General features: G+C 45.5%; 2 protein-coding genes across 2 annotated transcripts; one reads left to right on the forward strand and one right to left on the reverse strand.

Annotated features, from left to right (window-relative positions):
• The first annotated feature begins 3763 nt into the window (after nt 1–3763).
• On the forward strand, nt 3764–7111 carry LOC123445544 (protein IRON-RELATED TRANSCRIPTION FACTOR 2-like). The gene is made up of 3 exons (XM_045122540.1): nt 3764–4376; nt 4481–4816; nt 6789–7111. The coding sequence occupies exons 1-3, from the start codon at nt 4071–4073 to the stop codon at nt 6885–6887; spliced, it is 741 nt and encodes a 246-aa protein (XP_044978475.1). The 5' UTR covers nt 3764–4070; the 3' UTR covers nt 6888–7111.
• Nucleotides 7112–12112: 5001 nt separating this feature from the next.
• LOC123440974 lies at nt 12113–14261 on the reverse strand. The gene has a single exon (XM_045117511.1). The coding sequence runs from the start codon at nt 13630–13632 to the stop codon at nt 12439–12441; it is 1194 nt and encodes a 397-aa protein (XP_044973446.1). The 5' UTR covers nt 13633–14261; the 3' UTR covers nt 12113–12438.
• Nucleotides 14262–15835: the final 1574 nt, after the last annotated feature.

Genomic DNA, 15835 nt, shown 5'->3' on the forward strand with positions numbered 1-15835 from the left:
ATGATAGATCATGTGGGATGATCACACGGTAAAAGTGATACAGTATGTTCATTTCCCAAAACATGCACCAAAACACGTGTCGTAGTGTAGAAGATAAGGTATGCGAACAAACCTAAAAGGAACAAGTTCTAGCCAAAGACCTAGAAGCTGGACGAAGACTCTAGAAAGTAAACCGGTTGAAATCACCTAGCTAAGTAAAGTAATGATGGCATATGATACGGAGAGCAAAAGGTTTAGCATCACGGCCTGCTTAGTGCTTAGCACGCGCTCAATGTATACTAGTATCAATAAATTTTACCTCGATCATGCATACCGATAATTTGCTTGAAATAGAGACTCAAACATTGCTTGGGTGGTTAATAAAGTGGTTGTACTTTTTCCAAAGGAAAGTGGTTATACTTTTAGCCATCACAAATTTAACCTTAGTTTTTTCCACGGACTTTTCTATCATCTTTTCCCTTTTGAGGGAATCATACAATCCTTTCATTTTCTGGGAAAAACTTGCGATATGTTCATCATCAATTGTAACAGTACAACGAATATTAGAAATAAAAATATTGACCACCTAGCAAATACTACAAGCACCGAAGAAAGCCAAAGTCGTGCCGTCATCATTACCCCTACTTTGTCAAGAGTCAGGCAAAACTTTTTGTAGTAAACGGTCGAAAAGTCGTCTTGCGAAGACTCCATAGGACTAGCGCTTCAGAACAACAAACGTCCCCGATGAAGAGAATTTTAGATTAGAAGGATCCAACCTCGGGACACACTCGCATAAACGAACGAAGATTGGATCTGGAAGGATCCATCAAAGACAGCCACCGATCGAATCCTATGAGATCTGCCAGAGACACGCCTCCACATGCTCTCTAACAATACTAGACACATCATCGGGACAATGGCTAAGCGAGGAGAACCTTATTTCAGCTTGAAGGAGCCATCACCATCTTGTTCGTCTTGAACTGGACACACCCTAACAAAATTCAAAGCAACATATAATAACGAAGCCCTCCTGCCGGCAAGGACGGAGATCGTCTGCGCCCCCATGGCCCTAGGGCCACAAGTGACACGGCAGATCATACTGGTTTATTTTCTAACAAAAATAAAATACTGGTTTATTTATATTTTGAAGGGAAAATGACCTTTTTTAGCCTAAAAAAGCATCTTAGTATATATATAGGATAACTGATTTGTGGTAAATTCTGCCGGACCGTGAGAATTTCCTTTTCATCCATGCATCCTAAACCTCTCCACATATACTGTCCTCAATAGATATCATAGTACAAGACTCTGAGTACGCCCGTGCTGGCTCGACACATGTAAGCTCCTCTCCGATCACCAAAATAAATAAAACCTGCTACTATACAGCTTATAACCTACTAATAGAGAGTACAAGCGATGGTAACGGGCGTGTCAGCAGCAAATGTTTTTAATCAAGCCAGGCTGAACGGAGAGAGACAGCTTAGAGAGATGCTGAGGGATGGAGCCACACAGATGCTCCCAGGACGGACGCAGGCAGGCGGGCGCCCTGTGCGTGCTGCGCCAGCAGGAGCCCCGTCCGGGGCACGGGCGGGCACGAGCCGAGCGCGCTCCGGCACGCCCACAGCGCGTGGCCACGCCCCTCCTACGCTACGTGGACGCGCGATTGTCATAATATAAGCGCGGGGATTAAGATAAAGGCGTAGCTAGCTGGACCCTCCGTCGTCGTCGTCGTAGATCCACCTGCAGGGGCGAAATCCTTCCTCATTTGGTGCGCATCTAGCTCATTGTAGCTAGCAGATAGATTAACTAATCCGCTTGGCCGGGTGATCACCTATAGCCAGTAGTAGACGCCCACTTGTTGCTTGATTACTACATATGCATTGGCACCTTCAGCTAAGTTATTAGTAGGGGATGCAATCCTAACCTGATCCTAACATAGCCTGTATAATATAGACTATTATGTTTTGTTTATAACTGCAGGAGAAGGACGCAGAGTTTCTGCTCCCAGGCTCATTTAAGTTCGGTGAACAGTAGAATCGTAAACAATTTAAAAAATATTCAAACAAATCTGAATTTTTTTGTCGCGCCTTATAGGAATGTTATTTGAGACCGACTTTTCTTAACTTTTTTCTTTGGTGATGATCGTTGTATTGTACTCCAGTATTAGACCAGCAAAAAATGGCATCCAATTCGGTCCCGCCTAAAGCTTGCCCGAATATATTGGAAAGGTACACTAGCTAGCTGGATGCTGGATATATACGTGAGCTTCTATCTTGTTTCAAGGTAAGGGGAAATGTTAGGTCCACCAGTCCAATAACCACCAGTACTAATAGACCTACTATATTTATCATTCATCAGCATAAACAGTTTGGTTGTCAGATTATTTTTTAAATAAGTATCTAGTATAAAATCATAGATGGCCAGCCGTAGATATCCGGGACATCTGGTTGTTTACTAGATACTTATACAATCATAGATGTGGTGTGAAAAACAGCTTATAGGGACGCTGGCTAGCGGACACAAAATGAGAATAAAACGCATGGCTTAAAATCGAACAAGCCCTAGATATTCTAAACGGCTTCAAACAATGATGAGGAGAAAACCAGACCTTGAAGCAGAAATAAATCGTCTGATTATGAATCATAAACCGATATATACTGCGAAAAAGTTGGATATCACCGTACCACTATTAAGGGTCTCTTTTGTTCACCTGGTTTAAAAAAAAATAAGAAGTGGAGTAGGATGTTATGGCTTGTTGAATCCTACAAGAGGTTTAAAGGAAAAAAGAATATGCAATAGAGATGTTCCTTGGTTACACATGAATTATAGATTTCTAAAAGAATAGATCTATGACGTAGTATCCATTGAAGAGAAGGAAACTTGCCACGATGTTAGAATAAATAAAAAAATTATTTTGATATTGTACTAACTAGACCAAAGGAGAAGATTCATATGATTTTTTATCCCCACAAACCTTAAAAAACCTACGGAATATATAATAAATTCGGTAAAACTCCTTGGAAGCAAATAATGCCCTTGATGGAGCTTCTACTAATTAATTAATTAGTGGGTGTGTTGTGTAGAGGCCGATGAATTTCCTTTTTTTTTTGACACAGTTACAATCACATGTGCTCACATACATGCACAAACATTTATCACAATGAACGCACGTAAACACACTCTGCCCCTATGAGCATCTATGAAAAACTGATATGACACAACATCTAAAGATTGACGACGCCACTACATGCGCTTTCTAGGCAACAGGAACATCTTCTATAAAATGAACATCGTCGGAAAAAGTAAAATTAATCCAAAAAATACGAAAACTAATGCCAAGTCTAGGATGTGAACCCTGATGGGCTTATTTTACCACAAAGAACCTAACCATCTAAGATCCACTCAGTTCGCGTGTGACCTGTTAAAATAACTTATAGAATACACTCAATATTGGTGCTAGCCAGTCACAATATTGTTTATAACAAAATTCATTTATACATGACAAATACATATACGTATGTCCATGAAATGATTAGCTGATTTTTTATGCGAAATTGTTTAGTTGATTTTAGTTTTCTTCACATTATTAAGAGTTTTTCCACATGGATTTGGAAGAGCGGCATAAGGTAAAACCCTTCACTTCACTCTCAAAGTTTAGATTACTAGACTTAGGCATCCATGTTAGTTAGCTATAGGTAAAATTCGTTATCTAGAAAGTCGTATGTGACACAGACGTCCCCTCATCCCTGGCCCTATATAAATGGGAGGTTGCCACTCTGGAACTGGCTCAAGCAGCTGACTCCATACATCAAACCCTGCCATGAGAAGTAGTTAATGCTTTTAAGTGTTCATCACAAATAAAATTCCATTAGCTCGGAGAGGGTCTTCCCCTACCACTAGGCTACTACTTCCTCTTCATCTAGCGTATTACCAAGAATAATGTCATTCATTAGCAGCTAGAAGACTAGACTAGATAGCGCGGTGGTTAGGTTGCTAATTAAGCTAGGTTGTCTCCCTCTCTCTCTCATCCACCATCATCCCCAATTCTCCACACGAACTCGATCGACCAGAGAATCTACCTGCTGCGAGCAATGGGGCACCAGACCCAGATGTTCGACGACCCGTTCGCGAGCAGTATGTCGTCCCTGGACGCAGACATCTTCTCCGTCGCCGGCGGCCTCCACCCATCGCAGTGGCCGGGACTCGACCACGACGTCTCGCTGGCGCCGGCTGCCAACAACGGCACCTCCTCCGGCGGCTACGGCTCCCCCGGGGGCGGCGATGGCTCGGGCTCCCACCGCAAGATCAGCCACAACGCGTACGAGCGCGACCGCCGCAAGCAGCTCAACGAGCTCTACTCCGACCTCCGCTCCCTCCTCCCCGACTCCGATCACACCGTACGTAATTAAATTTCTCAGTCAAACTAACTCATCGACCTTCCTCCGAGCTACACGTGAGTCGTTCCGTCCTCAACACCTGCTCGATTTATCCGGTGTTGCAGAAGAAGCTGAGCATTCCGATCACGGTGTCGCGGGTGCTCAAGTACATCCCGGAGCTGCAGAAGCAGGTGGACGGACTGGAGAAGAAGAAGGAGGAGCTTACGCGGGCCAGCTGCAAGCCAGGCGTATTGACCATGAAGGAGAACACGGTCCCGATCGTGTCCGCCACCTGCCTCGACGAAAGGGAGATCATGGTCCAGGTTAGCTTGGTGAGCACCATGGCCGGAGCTCTGCCCATGTCCAAGTGCATCAAAGTGCTGGAGAACGAAGGCCTCCGCCTCATCAGCTCGTCCACTTCTGCTTTCCAGAACAGGACGTTCTATAGCCTCCATCTTCAGGTACACATCAACAGATGCATCTGCCTTTAGCTCCGGTTGTTTTCATGTCATAGATGCTTGTGATTTGATCTTTTTTAGATTCTTTTTTAGACCGCTTGCTTACCGCGGATGATTTGATCTTAACAAGTAGTAGTATATAGTACTTGACGAGCTAAAACTCAGCAAATCACTTCTTTTTCAGTGATGTTGACTGTGGTGGGTCCGGATAAAAGGATAGGGATTTATCAAAATCTAAAGAGTACATGAATTCGGGGACATTTATTTTGGCTCTATAGGCACTATATAGGATCTTTTGCCATGCCCCACACTGAGTTATCTAGCATAGAATTAAAACTATTTGGATTGAATCCATATAAAGGTAAAAACCCTATGGGCATTGTAAGCTAGTTAACTTACTGCGCCCATAATAGGTTATGGTTGTTAACTCAGATCAGTGGTGGAGATTAAAGGCCACCCATTGAGTTAAGAATGGTAGCATCACAGAAAATGGTAGCATAGTATCGAGAGTTAAAAATGGTAACATAGTACAACGAACAGAGAATAGTACATTTTTTTTTTACCTCGGGCGGAATATGCAAGGATGAAGCCAATGAAACGAATCTGTGCAATGCACTATTAGTGTCAAACGGACCACAAGGGTCTCTCCTACTTCTAAAATGGCCCTATAGCTATATAGTGTACAGATTTCACAAAACCCTAGTCACTCTAGGTTGACCGAGTTCCATCTTCCGGGCGTCGGAGGATTTATATACTCCCTCTGCAAACAAATATAAGAGCATTTAGATCACTACTCTAGTGATCTAAATGCACTTGGGTGATCAGTGGTGATCAGTCCTTACACCCTTGGCAAAGAGGACGACCGAGACCCCTCTGGTTTGGTCATTTTTTTATTTTTGTACATGGAAAACAAAGCACTTGGGTGGATGAAGTTCTTGCTTCCTCCCATATCATCCGGGCCAATTTCTACTTGTCTATATATAGGTATACTATTTTTTCAAACAGGGGCAAAACATTACGACTAATTAAGCAAAAACAAGAATTGCCTAGTTAATTGGCGAAAACTGGGAAGAAAACCGTGATCTAGGTATTTTAGGGCGTGGCTGCAAGGTGGCTACACCCACATAGATCTTCGTTCGCCTTGGATTTTGTCTCACATCCTTTCCAGCCCCAACTTAAAGGGGTGGGATGTGGATCTGGTTGTTACATCTGGACTTACGTCAAGGCACAAGAAAGATATATGCCATGATGAGACCAAAAACTCACGAGATGGCGACATGATTGAGTGGCCAAGTGATTCCATTAAGCATAAGACATGTTTGCCAACAAAGTTCACTACAAAAATATAAGCGCAACAAATAGGCACGGTCGAATTTCAGCTTAGCTTCATTAGTGAAGGACAGCTGTGTGATGGAATCAGTTCCACATGGAAAGTATAGAGAAAGTTTGACTAGCATATATACTCTTGTCTACCTACCACATATAGCATTTTTGGGTTAACCCTTTTACATGAAGCAATGATGAAATCGTAGTAGCGGTAATAGGTTTGTATGGTCTATCTAATAGGTGGGTAGAACATCGAACGAATTAGGGCTAGGGTTTTACACAAGAACATCCTTTTTGTTAAGACAATGACATATACTTGCACACAGTAGAATGCATGGACTCTTCTCCTATCCTTTCCCCCGACCCCACAAAGAGTATAAATACAGGTGGGAAATGCATCTCCAGATAACTATTCATTTGAATCTTTATGCAGATTTCCCTATCCAAAGAAAATAATATTCATGCAAATATGTATGCATTATCCAATTTATTTGACAAACTGAGCAGTAACACTATGAATGTGGCAAAATTATATGTGAATGACTAAAAGAGGGCACACATGTGCATTAAAATCCTGGCTGCATACGCCAGAACAGCAATTTTATATCAATGAACTTACAATGCCACCCTATTTTTTCTATTGAAACAGAGAACCCAACGGACGATGAGCAAAGAGTGTCCCGCATTTTGTGAAGAACTGGAGAATGCCCTGACGCAGAAGGCGGGACTACGTCTACATCACCAGTAGATTATATGTAGCAGAATAATGGTGTATATTGTCTTGTTTAACCACCATGACTCAAAATGCATGCATACCATAGATATAGGACATATACCTAAGATAAATAGTAGTGTTGATATGCATGCTGCATGGTACGTACAGTGCTGCGTGTTCCATATCTAGTAATTATGAATGTATGTATATACATTTCTATGTATCCCGATATGTAGCTGTATGCATATATTGATGCACAGGCCGGGGCAAAGCCTCTTTTTCTAAAAAAAATGTATCCCTGTATGCAGCTGCGCACTAAGGATAACTAGTAAAATCGATATATATAAAATAATATATCGATATGTCTGAAATTAACATGGAGGATGACCCCCGGCCTCTGCATCTCGAAGATGCATGCAACCACTTTATTAATTATTTACACAAACCTTATAAAATAATATATCAATATGTCTGAAATTAACCACCATCTTAACAACATATATCGCTACTCCTATCCATTGATGAAGGGAAGCAGAAAGTATGAGCCAAATACCCAACCTCACACCTAAGCCTACCATCCAAATCCGGAGCCCCAACCAAGCCACATACCAGGTTTGGGGCACAAACCGGACCGACTCACACATAGGTGGTTGTTGTCGTCTTCCATTATTGACCCATCTTCAAAGCAGATACTGATGCATCGACCTTGCCAGGCCTGCTTTCGACGCCACCACGGCGCCACACAACACCTCCTCCCTACGCACGTCCATCATCACACATCCGTCGCCGAGGCCCTGCCGCGCCACGCAGCTAAGACTCCACGTTGTTGATGCGTCAGATAGAACGCCGCTCCAGCGCAGATGCCGTCCAGTAGTCCCTCGAGCCTATGCATACCTTCAAGAATGAAGCCCCCAAGAGGGATACAGCACAAGAGCGCCGCCATCATCTGATCGGCCGATCTAGGTTTTCCCCCGGAGGTGGCGGATAGGGGTCTAGAGCTTCTCCACGACGATGCCTTCAAGAAGGGGACGACGCAGAAAAGGATGCCATCGCCCACCTTGGCAACAAGTTAAGAGTAAGGTTTTCACCCGGATTCGCTTGAGGAACCTCCAACGAGCACCGCCGTCGCGCATGGAATAGGCCACACCGGCCAGATCAGATCTAATCGGGGGACAGACCACACGTACATTCGATCCATCCACCAGACCCTCCATGTCGTCGTCGCCGATCCGAGATCCGACCGGCCACAGAGCCGCCTGTCGCCGCCGCGATGCAGGGTCGGCCGTTGCGCCGCAGGACCCGACCAACCTCCACACGCCGGGGGGGGGGGGGGGGGGGCTCCCCACCCCAAGCCGTGGGAGAGAAAGGAGAGACCCCGTCACTGCCATCTGCCCCCGGGCTTTGCCCGGCGACGTCCCGCGGCGGCGACGGGAGGAAAGGAGGGAGCAGCTCGGAGCTCGGCGGTGGCTAGGGTTGCGGTCCGCCCGAGTCGCCGTGCGGGAGCGACGCAAACGCGAGAGCCCGACTTACTTCTCTATAAAATTGTAAGATGTTTTGGCAGTTAAAATTTAGGAACAGGGCTAGTAGAAAATAAACGTAGAGCTTGGCACAAAACAGTGGCATTGTGATGAAACAGTACGGACCTTGTCCATGTATGATTCTTATGTACATAAATATAAATAAAGATGATTTGCCTCCATTGCTCCACGGTCCACACACACAAAATAGTGCACTTACATAAACTATCCAGCAGGGTCCCTCTCCGGGCACGCAAATGTCGACATCTGGTGTACCACGGAACTAATCTATCACTTGGTGTCAGTGAGGGCAATGGTGATTTTTAATTTTTAATATGGTAGTATGATGCGTTTTGTGTCACTGTGTTCTCATCTTGTAGCGTGCATGCATCTGCGAACTGAGCACATGGTGAACCCCTTTCATCAAACGTCTCCAAGACCTGGATCGAGCTGGCCGTAGTACGTTCTATCTCATGTCCTGCAGTACTGTTGTACTACTGCACCTGTACTTCTCGAGCTGTCACCAAAAAAAAAAACACTGAGAGGAACAGGTGTGGTTTGAAACTCCCGCGCGGCTGACCTAGGTGCCGTGCGGCCCAGTAGTTTGTTCGAATGAAAGGCCCGTGGAGTGGAGCGCCTTGCAACGGAAGCGGGCCGGGTCACAAGGCCTGGTTAGGTTGTGTAGAGAGCAGATCTTCTCAAAGAAAACACACACACACACACACAAAATATCCTCAGAAAGAAAACAAAATGTGTGGAGAGCATGCCTTCCTGTGTGTGTGTGTGCGCGTGTGTGTTTTGAATACGAACGAGTTCATGGACTCGATTCCTAGAAATAAGTTGAGCCACTCAAAAGTGAAATAAACTTTTGTTATTCTAGCGACGCACTTCTAAGGGTAGAGGTAATTGTCAATTTTTTCAGAGCACCACATGTTTTTTTTTCCTCTTATTTGTGTAATCATCGCCGGGGAACCCAAATTGCTCGGTTCAAGTCACTCGACAGGATTTCAGGGCCCACAAGTCAGGCCACCCGCGTCACTGGCTTGACAGTGGACACGCCGTACGTGCTGCTGCTGTCTGTACTTTACAACAAAAATCAAGTCAGTGTGAGTGAGGTACTGCAGTCTATGTGTGCAAGAGCTTAGAGCTAGAGCCAGCCCCTCTATGGCTCTATCCAATGCTGCCTTGCACCAAATCTTCCAACGAATTAGGCTGTTCTCTTCTGCCTACCCTCGAGTCAGCTTGAGTCTTTTTTTCCCGGGTAGAGTCAGCTTCAGTCTGCCGGTTCATGTTTGCGCGGGAACGGCGGGACTGTTTTTGATAAACTTTAAGCACTACCATCATATCGGCGTTTCGCAATCTCAACAGCACGAGCGTGGAAAACCCATGGAAGGAAGTTGCAAAGATAAGAGAGGAAAAACGCCATGCACAAGAGCTGCTACGTTGCCATTTCTTGCGAGGAGAAGTGGTAAAAACACAGCAGGTGTCAGTCGCGTTCATGCACGGACGTACGTCGACATCGACGATTCGCGGTTGGCTCGGTTCCACGCGTGCGTGCGTACGTGGAAGCGTCTGTTCCATGCGTGGAATCCCAAGGGCCGTCCATAACCTAATCCAGCGCAATAACCCATCGCTCAAGAATCAAGCTAAACCAAGGGGTTTCTTTGCTTCTGAAACAATGCTACCTATGGGTTGGGTGGGTGGGGGCCGGGGGGCCGTCCATAGGATGGGAGCAAGAATTTGGCGAGAAAAGCAGCATGCTTGAGTACACACACAAGCCAACTATTTTGTGCAATGATATAACTAGTTTCACAATGATCTATCCTAATGTTCTTCAAGTGACCAGTGATCTACATCTTTTCAGCAAAGTGTTCACACTCGCTCCTCAAGGTGGTTCAGACGAGGTCTGACCAAGCAATCTTGCCTGGCTGGCTGATGCCCACATGAAACTCAATTACACTCCACATGTTACTCGTAGCCGTATGGCATTTGATCCGTAAACTGGACACCGCATCCATTCATCAACATAGGGGAACAGTCTAAGGAGTAAGGACACGGATGCGAAAGTCGGACATCTAATGATATTCGCATACATTTAAAAAAAAGCTATCCGCATACATTTTAAACGGCATTTCAATTGATCAGACGAAATTTATCAAACATTATGGGCTTTATTAAAGTTCGGATAAAAAATAACACAAATCATGCATATAGTATTCAAATAAGAAATAGTTCAAATTCAACAATAATTTGAATTTAACAAGAAATAATTCAAATTCAACCAGATCTTTAACAAGTTTTCATGAATGAATCATGTCATCCCACACATACCGTCCCTTGAGCTTCATCCAACCTAGTATATGCATAAATGGTCTGCCCTCTATCGTGGTGTACATCACGGCAGCACGTATAGACTACACAACGCGTAGAGAGATATTGAGTGAATGAATGAATGAATCAATCAACAAGTTGAACAACAAGAAGCAAAACTTACGATTTCCTTGGCTGCAGCGCGAAATTGCCACCTTGCCTCCAGCATGTCAACTGCGACACAAAACTTGTCGACGGTGATCTAGATGGTGTATCATTGATACGCTGACGACTTCACATTGCGTTCAGGGATTATGTTCATGTCGTATGGTGCAATATGCGCCCACGCGTGAAGCGAATCATGCATGCGCTGCCAGAAGAGCCCCCTTCTGCTCTTGCCTACAAAAGTCGCGGATACGGCTAACCACGCATCACACAACACCTCGTTCTCCATGCTCCAGTATCCCGCCATTCTTCCTACTCTTAGAAAACAACATGAATTTCAGGAACAAACTCAATGTCATTTGACCGAACACCTCTCAGGTGTGGTGACCGCCATGGACGTCGTCAACTGAGGGGGAGGGGGGAAGCTTGTGGGTGGTGGTTGCACGCGTCCGATAATGCCTAAAAACAACAACGGTATCGGAGGAGGAGGGTGCATATGCAATGCAAGGGGAACATAGACGAAGGTGGAAGAAAAGGAGACCAGGAGGGGGATTCGAGTGGGTCTGGGGTGTCGATGTCCCGTCGACTGAGGAGGAGGGGGGCAATCTTGTGGGTGATGGTTGCAGGCGTCCGATAATGCCTGAAAAACAACAACGGTGTCGAAGGAGGAGGGTGCATATGCAATACAATGGGAACATCGTCGAAAGTGGAAGAAAAGGAGACCAGGAGGGGGATTCGAGTGGATCTGGGTTGTCGATGTCCCGTCGATTGAGGGGGAGGGGGCAAGCTTGTGGGTGGTGGTTGCAGGCGTTCGATAATGCCTGAAAAACAACAACGGTGTCAGAGGAGGAGGGTGCATATGCAATACAAGCGGAATGTCGACGAAAGTGAAAGAAAAGGAGACCAGGAGGGGGATTCGAGTGGGTCTGGGATGCCGATGTCTTGTATGACTGTCGTCCGGACTCCCGTAAATATTTCCTTCCCACTTTGCTTCAAATTTATGGAGGGAGACGCGTTCGAACCAATCAACAGAGACTAATGCGACCGTTCGAGGGTTCGCTTTGAAGATGCGCATATCACATACTCCCTCTGTCCGAAAATACTTGTCGAAAAATTAATGTATCTAATCATATTTTAATTTGATACATCTGCTGTAATTCATTTCTGCGACAAGCAATTAAGGACAGAGGGAGTATACTGTAGGAGTTTGTAACTGCGTGCAGCAACGATGATTAACAATCAAAACCTTTGCAGGCAGAGATCAGATTTTCCTCACTCTGAATAACGGCAGATTTTATACAGAGCACCCTGAATAAATTGTAGTCTCTACAGAAGAAAGAAAGCTCTGCATTCGCAGGACACACACAAAATTTCATTCCCCTCCACATGTCAATCTTAGCTTGAGATATACTGTACTAATTGGCAATTGCACGAACGAATCAAATCAACAACGATGATGAACAATCAAAACCCAGTGACCATCAGACCACGCTCTGATCGATCAGCACCTCTGCAAGAAGAGATCAGATTTTCCTCACTCTGAATAATCCTGGTAGGTCTCTTCACAACACTCTGAATAATTGCAGACTTCTTCAGAAGAAAGCTCTGCTTCCGTAGAACACCCTCGCCCCGTCTTTCCCCGCCTCCGCCTCCGGCTTGACGACCACCCCGGCGCCGCCGTCGCCGTCGAGCTCCATCGGCAGCTTCATCGCGCCCAGCGACTCGGTGAACTGCTGCATGCTCTTCACGTACATCTCCATGATCTGTCGCTGCATCGCGCTCTGCTCCGCCTCTATGTCGACGATGTCGCACGTGGCCATGGGAGACTTGAAAACGCCACCCTTCTCCTTGCCCTCCGCCGCCGCTCCGTTGGACATCGGCGCGTCCACTGAGGCGCGGCACATCGGCGTCGACACGGTTACTTCGTGGGCGCCGTGATGCGGCTTCTTTGTCGCCGGCGAGGAGGAGACGTCGATCGCCCTGTCGTCGCTGGTCGTGGTGGTCGTCGAGGCGTTCTTGCTTCCGTCGGAGGACACCGGCATCGAATTCTCGCCGCGCGGGCTCGTGCCCGTCTCCATGGCGTCCGCCGGGGCCATCCCGAGGTGCAAGAACGGCAGGTACTGCACGGCCATGTCCTCGTTCTCTCTCGCCGTGTTGAGGTCTGGGAACTCGATCCCCAAGTAGTCCACCGGAGGCGCCTGCGGCTGGAGGATGACCACCTCCGACGTGATCGACGGCTCCGCCACGACGCACTCCGACGGCCCCACGCTGCACGCATCGCCGTGGCCTGAGCGGAGGGCGAGGGAGAGGCTCACCGTGCCGGCGGGCAAGTGGGTGAGATCCGTGGACGACAGAGAGAACTCCCGCCGCGGCATCCGCGCGCCGTCGGCGGCCGCGACATCGGCGAGCGGCACGAGCGCGAACCCGAGGAGCTGGTGCTCGAGGACGCTCTCCGCGCAGCTGCGCATCCACACCTCGCACTTGAGCGCGTCGGTGCCGAGCCTGCCCCGCCGGACGCGCAGCGGCGGGAGGCGCTCGTCGAAGCGCGGGCTGGCGCCCCCTCCTTTGGCCACGCGCGTGGAGAGCGCCGGCGCGTGGCCCGGGCTGGACGTGAGGGAGAAGCGCGCGTACACGTCCTGGTCCGCGTAGATGCAGATGTTGTGGATGCCGCGCGCGCCGTGCACGTACACGTCCAAGAAGCACCCGCCGCTGCTCTGCTCCTCATCGTCTTCCTCCTCCAACCGCCCATGGCCCGGCACGCACCGGAAGAACCTCGCCGGCTCCATTGACCGGCTCGCCGGGAGGGAAGCGATCGAGCACTAGACGATCATGGACCTTGAATTTCTAGCAGCGTACTCCTTGCTTGCCGTGGAGTCTTCGCAGTGGCAGACGGTTTCTCACTGACTCTTGGAATTGTTTGTTTGTTAGGATTTTGGGGGCTCGGGAGAGAGTAGGTGGTGGCCGGCGAGGGAGGAAAAATGGAGCCGAATGCACACGACGCATCATCCATGTCCACTACGAGTGCTCTTTTCGCGTTGCTTCTTGTCCACACCCTTGCACCGCAATTCTCGACCTCGACGGGTCAGCCACGCATCGGGCTCGCCATGGCGCCATCGTGTAGTAGTTGTTGCTGCACTTGTTTATCACCCAGGGAAATGCAGACGCGTGATCGCTGAAGAAAATGAAAAGTATAGCTTGGTCCGTCCACATTGATGAGGGGTGACATGACAGCAACATTTCTGGAGAAATTCAGCAGTAAACACAGTGTCATGGGGTCGTGTCAACTGCCAAGTCTTGAAGTTTCACAGTGGAAAGGGGATGGTTCACATCGGTCGGTGGTGCATAGCTCTGTGTTTTTTTTACAAGGCATAGCTCTGTTTCTGCTTAATTGATACTGGTGTGTGTTAGTTGTTTTGTTTAGTGATTAGCAAAAGGGTCCGTGCCTTGCAACGAAAGAAAAAAAACCCACCATGTTCAATGACAATGACCACATTATGTTCATATATCATCGCATGATTTTGAAAATTTGTTCACAAATGCAAGAAAACATTTCTTCTTTCAATTTTATTCACAATTCACAAGTTGAAACAATCTTCATATTTTTAAAAAAATATCATGGTTATAAAAAAACTTGGTAACTCAAGAAATTATTCTGAATTTCAAGAAACCCTTTTTAAAATATACTATAATATTCCGATCCACCCCGACAATTAATTCTTCAAAATTCACTCAGATATATAATCAGAAAGACTTAGAACCATTACTGTTTAAATGCATACATTCAATCGTTCGTGAACATTTTTATAAATTTGGGACATTTTTAAAATCAAGAACATTTTTTACTATTTAAAAACATTTTTTAAAAATTCCAAACAATATTTCATATTACGAATTATTTTCAAGTATTTTCTTGTGCATTGGCGAATAATTCATTTTTTGAATTATCGAACATTTTTTTGTGTTGCATTAAAGAAATTTCTCAAAATGATGGACTTTTTTGATTCACGAATGTGTTCTCCAAAATTACGATTTTTTTAATATGCAAACATTTTTACAAAAATCCCGAACAATTTTTGAATTCACAAACATTTTATGTTTTATCAAACATTTATGTAAATATAATTTTTTGAATTGCGAAAGTTTTTTTTGATTTATTTGAATTAGACAAAATAAAAAGGAACAGATAAATAATAATTAAAAAACTAAAAAAACAGGCCCCCGCCCATGGGCTGGCCCAAATGGGCGTACTGTTTATTTTTCAGTGAGCAGAGCGTAGTATAGCTGGTCCCTATGTTTTGGCCGGCCCATGCGAGGATTCCCTGCAAAACAGTTTTTTATAATTCATAGATGGCATTGGTGGATAATATTAGATAAATTTGGAGGCAATTTTAATGACGTACCACAGAAGCAATAGGTGCTTTATTAATACTAGCAAAAGAGTCCGTGCGTTGCAACGGGAGAGAAAATAACACGTACTCTTAACACAATAACCACGACTCAAGACCTTAATAGGTCTATTGTCTTTTAGTTCCAAATGACATCACATTTTAAGGTCCCCTCCCTCTCTCTCTGAGAGAAAATTCAGTACGTTCAGTATGCTTAGTTACAGAGGGAGTATACGTCAAATCGATGCATATTTAATTAACAAATCAAGAAATCAAAGCATGAAAGAATATTGCGTACAGGTATTCCAAACAATTTACATTTATGTCATGTGAACTTATATTATTAATGAACATATAATAAGTAAGCATGTATATGATCTTACTTGATGTTTCAAGTTGCATGGTCTCTCTCCTCCTCGGTGATGCCGATGAAAATAGCAAAGTATGTTTTATTAATTAATGATAGCATATGCATAAAAGCATTATTTTTGTCTTGCTGATTTAAGTGTATGCATTTGTAATCAAAGTAAAGTCTTAATTTGGTTGCAAACATATTAGACAGCTCCATCGAAAACAATAAATTTGTAAGTACATGCATGCCAAA

Source organism: Hordeum vulgare, chromosome 3H (genome assembly GCF_904849725.1).
Source record: "Hordeum vulgare subsp. vulgare chromosome 3H, MorexV3_pseudomolecules_assembly, whole genome shotgun sequence".
NCBI lineage: Eukaryota > Viridiplantae > Streptophyta > Magnoliopsida > Poales > Poaceae > Hordeum > Hordeum vulgare.

Coding starts and splice junctions, on each gene's coding strand:
- LOC123445544 (XM_045122540.1), top strand. CDS start 4,071: ATGGGGCACCAGACCCAGATGTTCGACGACCCGTTCGCGAGCAGTATG. Junction 4,377..4,480: donor TCCCCGACTCCGATCACACC/GTACGTAATTAA, acceptor CCGGTGTTGCAG/AAGAAGCTGAGCATTCCGAT. Junction 4,817..6,788: donor TCTATAGCCTCCATCTTCAG/GTACACATCAAC, acceptor CTATTGAAACAG/AGAACCCAACGGACGATGAG.
- LOC123440974 (XM_045117511.1), bottom strand. CDS start 13,632: ATGGAGCCGGCGAGGTTCTTCCGGTGCGTGCCGGGCCATGGGCGGTTG.